The sequence below is a fragment of the Sceloporus undulatus genome, chromosome 1, assembly GCF_019175285.1.
Source record: "Sceloporus undulatus isolate JIND9_A2432 ecotype Alabama chromosome 1, SceUnd_v1.1, whole genome shotgun sequence".
NCBI lineage: Eukaryota > Metazoa > Chordata > Lepidosauria > Squamata > Phrynosomatidae > Sceloporus > Sceloporus undulatus.
In genome coordinates this window covers 352,339,539-352,342,947 of record NC_056522.1, presented here as the reverse complement: position 1 = coordinate 352,342,947, position 3,409 = coordinate 352,339,539, and the positions used below count along the sequence as shown (strand labels likewise).

The following is a 3,409-nucleotide window of genomic DNA, read 5'->3' as shown; positions in this document are numbered from 1 at the left end:
ACACACACACACACACATAATTTTTATTTTTTTACTTGAAGTCATCAAGCCAGTATGCAGGTGGAATCCTTGCAAGAACAGCTGGATCTTGTAACTAGACACAGAGATGAAACTGTACTTCAGCTTACAATTTCACAAGACCAAGTGAAACAGTATGCTATGTCCCTAGCCAACCTGCAGATGGTACTAGAGCAGTTTCAGCGGGGTAAGTTAACTCATCAGCCATAAAGTGAAGATTGCCATAATAACCTTGTTTTTCTAAAATGTCACAATTTTGTGACAAATCTTCAAATAAGTAACTCTCTTAAAATTTTAATTTACTATTTAAAGGGATGGTGGGTGTCCATCAGTAGGATATGCTAAGTGTACCTATTTTATCTTTAGAAGAGAAAGCCATGTATTCAGCGGAGCTACAAAAACACCAAAAGCAGATTGCAGAATGGAAGAAAAAAGCAGAGCAACTAGAAGAGAAAACGTTTTCATTGCAGGTAGGGTAAGATGGATCTAGACTTCAGCCTGTTCTTATTTTAATTAGTATGGCAAATAGCAACAGCAGTGACAGAAAGATCCAGAGGAGGGGAAATGGATGAGTCTGGATGGTCCCAATAGAAAGATAAAGTTCAAAGGAAAGAAAAAGATTTGGAAAAGAAGTAGAATATGCCTGACCTTGCTATCCATTTTTCTTTAAAAAAAAAAACTTCTGTAAAAGGTTTGGGGTATGTGTAGTCCAAATGGCTTAAAACAGAAGAGAATTTTATGTGTTTTGCTGTGCTGATAGATATGCTACTGTGAAAAAGAGTTGTTATAATGATCTGTCTCACCTTAACAGGAAAGGTTAGAAGAAGCAAATGCAGCACTAGATTCTGCATCAAGGCTAACAGAACAGCTGGATCTCAAAGAAGAGCAAATTGAGGAGCTTAAAAGACAAGGTAGTTTAAAGTTTTTGCAAAAAATAGTTTACCATGAATGCAGTGCTATATAAATGCAGAAAGTTGTGCAAATTAGTGACTGTTCTTTTTAGAAGCCATTTTACATTCTGCAATAACTGCCAAAAAATTAATCTCTCAATCCCCAGTCCCAAAGGCTTGCACCAACATTTCTGCTTTTAGCTCTATTCTAGGATTCTGGCTCATACTGATACATTCTTGTTATTATGCTCCATGTTTTCTTTTCTCTGGTGAAGCAACAGTTGGAAAAAAAATAAATCCACATTCTTGTGAGTTTGATATTGGAAGAAATAGATATATTTTAAGTATTGTAGTCCTGCTGAGTTATGCTTCAGTGACTACTCAATAGAGAATATGCTGACAGTAGAGAAAAGCTTTTCCTCACGGATTTTCAATCCTGCCTAGATAGTCTCTTATTACTTTGTAGCAGGAGCACTTCTGTAGTTAAAACAAGCAACTTTCTCCAATATTTTGTGATGATTCATGAAAATTCTGTTGCTTATAAAATCAAGACCATTTCAACATCCTTTAAGAAACTGATATTCTTTTTTAGTTGTATAATCAGACCACATTTCAGTCATTTCTTATGACTGCGTTAAAGCATTGTGATTGCTTGATGTTTTCAGTCATGTCTATGTCAACCACAAAACTTCACTTCTGTTTCTCCAAGGGTCAATTTAGACTAATTGTGACCAAAAATATGACATGTTAGAAGCTGTGCCTTTAGCTGGTTTAATGATCATCCTTTGGATTGAAACCAGAGTTCTACTCATGCAAGAAAACTCTCACCTCTCATTTGTAGTGATGTCCTCCATGCCTACTGATGTAGTTTGGGATGGCACTCAAGAGGGTTGTGTGAGAAGGAGGGAGGGAAGTGGGGTCTTATCTTGCACAAATGGAAGTGCCTTTTCACTTGCAGAAGGTCAGGTTTGTATCTAACCTAATATATTGCTGAAGTTAGGAATTTTTATTCCTGTTATTAAATTGATCATTTAACTAAGGGAAGTTGTTCTTTTCATAAGAGAAACAGCCACTGTTGGAGCAAAAAGCCTGGAATAGTAGCCTTTCCTGTATGACAGAAAATGCAGAATGTGGAAAGTATATTGCTCTATTTTTGTGTTTATTTACAGTGTGTGTGTGCCTGTCTGAGAGAGAGAGAGGCTGAGGAGCTGCCATAACTTCACTGGCTTTCTTACTTTTCTCTTGTGACCTACTTTACAACTAGCTTGATATCTCAGCTAGTATTCAAACATCTAGAGGGCCAGTACTTGAAAGCTCCTGTTCTAGACACAAAAATCTTGGATTTAAACAAAGATGAATTGCTCTTACAAATTTTCTCATGCAGCAGCAAGCATGGAAATCACATGTTATGGTGCAGTCATGTAAGGAGTGAACAAAAATGGTCTAGTAATACGACTGGACAGGAGAGAAATTTGATCAGGTCATGTTTTAATGTAAGCATACTTAATTTGGAATTCCTGAAGATATGTCCTTTCATATTCACACATACCTAAATTTGCATTGCTGCTCTCTGATTTTGGAAAAATATGCATTAAAATGTATATATGCATCAGAAGTGCACACAGATGCATATTAGTGGAAAATAATGTGCAAAAGGACTAAAGTAGGCAAACTGCTTGCAAAATGTACATATTAAGCATAGATACATAAAAATATGTATACCAAGAGAAATTTACACAAAAAGGCATATATGTCCCGTGGATATAGAATTGGAAAAGAGGAAATCACAACTGACATTGCTCTTTATTATGTACTATTACATAGTTTGCTTGCTTAAAACTTAACCTTTTTATTGTGGGATTAAGCACTCCAAAGTGTTGATGAAATACTGTTGTAATGTAATTTATTTAACACACATCTTGACTGTCTGCTGCCTGACAGCAGAAAGATTTGCCAGGAGAAACATTTTTTGAATAATAGCTCTTGTTCTATGACAGAACTTGAAACTAAATATACAGGGATTGGCTATATAGGCCTTCTTACACCTTATAAACTGTTTTGAAAATAATGATCTCTTGACATTTTATTGAAGCACAATTAAGGCCCTTTCAATAAGAATTTTATTTATAACATAGATATATCTTAATGGTCCCCTCTTATGGACACTTCAGAGTGAAGTTTCTCAGCAGCATGAGCCAATCTAAGTATACTGACAGTCCCTATAGAACTTTTGTCATTCAAATCTATTATTGTATCTCCATTCTGACCTTTAATTATTCCATGTTATTGGGAATTGTTTCTTTCACATTGGAATTGCAAACAAATATAGCCCTTCCTGATCCTGACTGGTAGTATTTACAGCTTCTTAGCCTTCTGAATATTTCTGAGTGACAGGCAACAACATAATGGTCACATAGCTGTGTAAATTTACAGTGCTTTATAAATAAAGGTTAATAATAATAATAATAATAATAATAATAATAATAATAATAATAATAATA

At 35.0% G+C, this 3,409-nt stretch overlaps 1 protein-coding gene across 1 annotated transcript in view; it reads left to right on the top strand.

Annotated features, from left to right (window-relative positions):
- Positions 1-3,409, top strand: part of TRIP11 (thyroid hormone receptor interactor 11) — a 66,982-nt gene that overhangs the window by 44,523 nt on the left and 19,050 nt on the right. Inside the window, exons 13-15 of the mRNA XM_042438649.1 lie at positions 42-205; positions 385-488; positions 830-929. Of these exons, the coding sequence (XP_042294583.1) occupies positions 42-205; positions 385-488; positions 830-929 (368 nt within the window). The remainder of the gene's footprint in view (positions 1-41; positions 206-384; positions 489-829; positions 930-3,409) is intronic.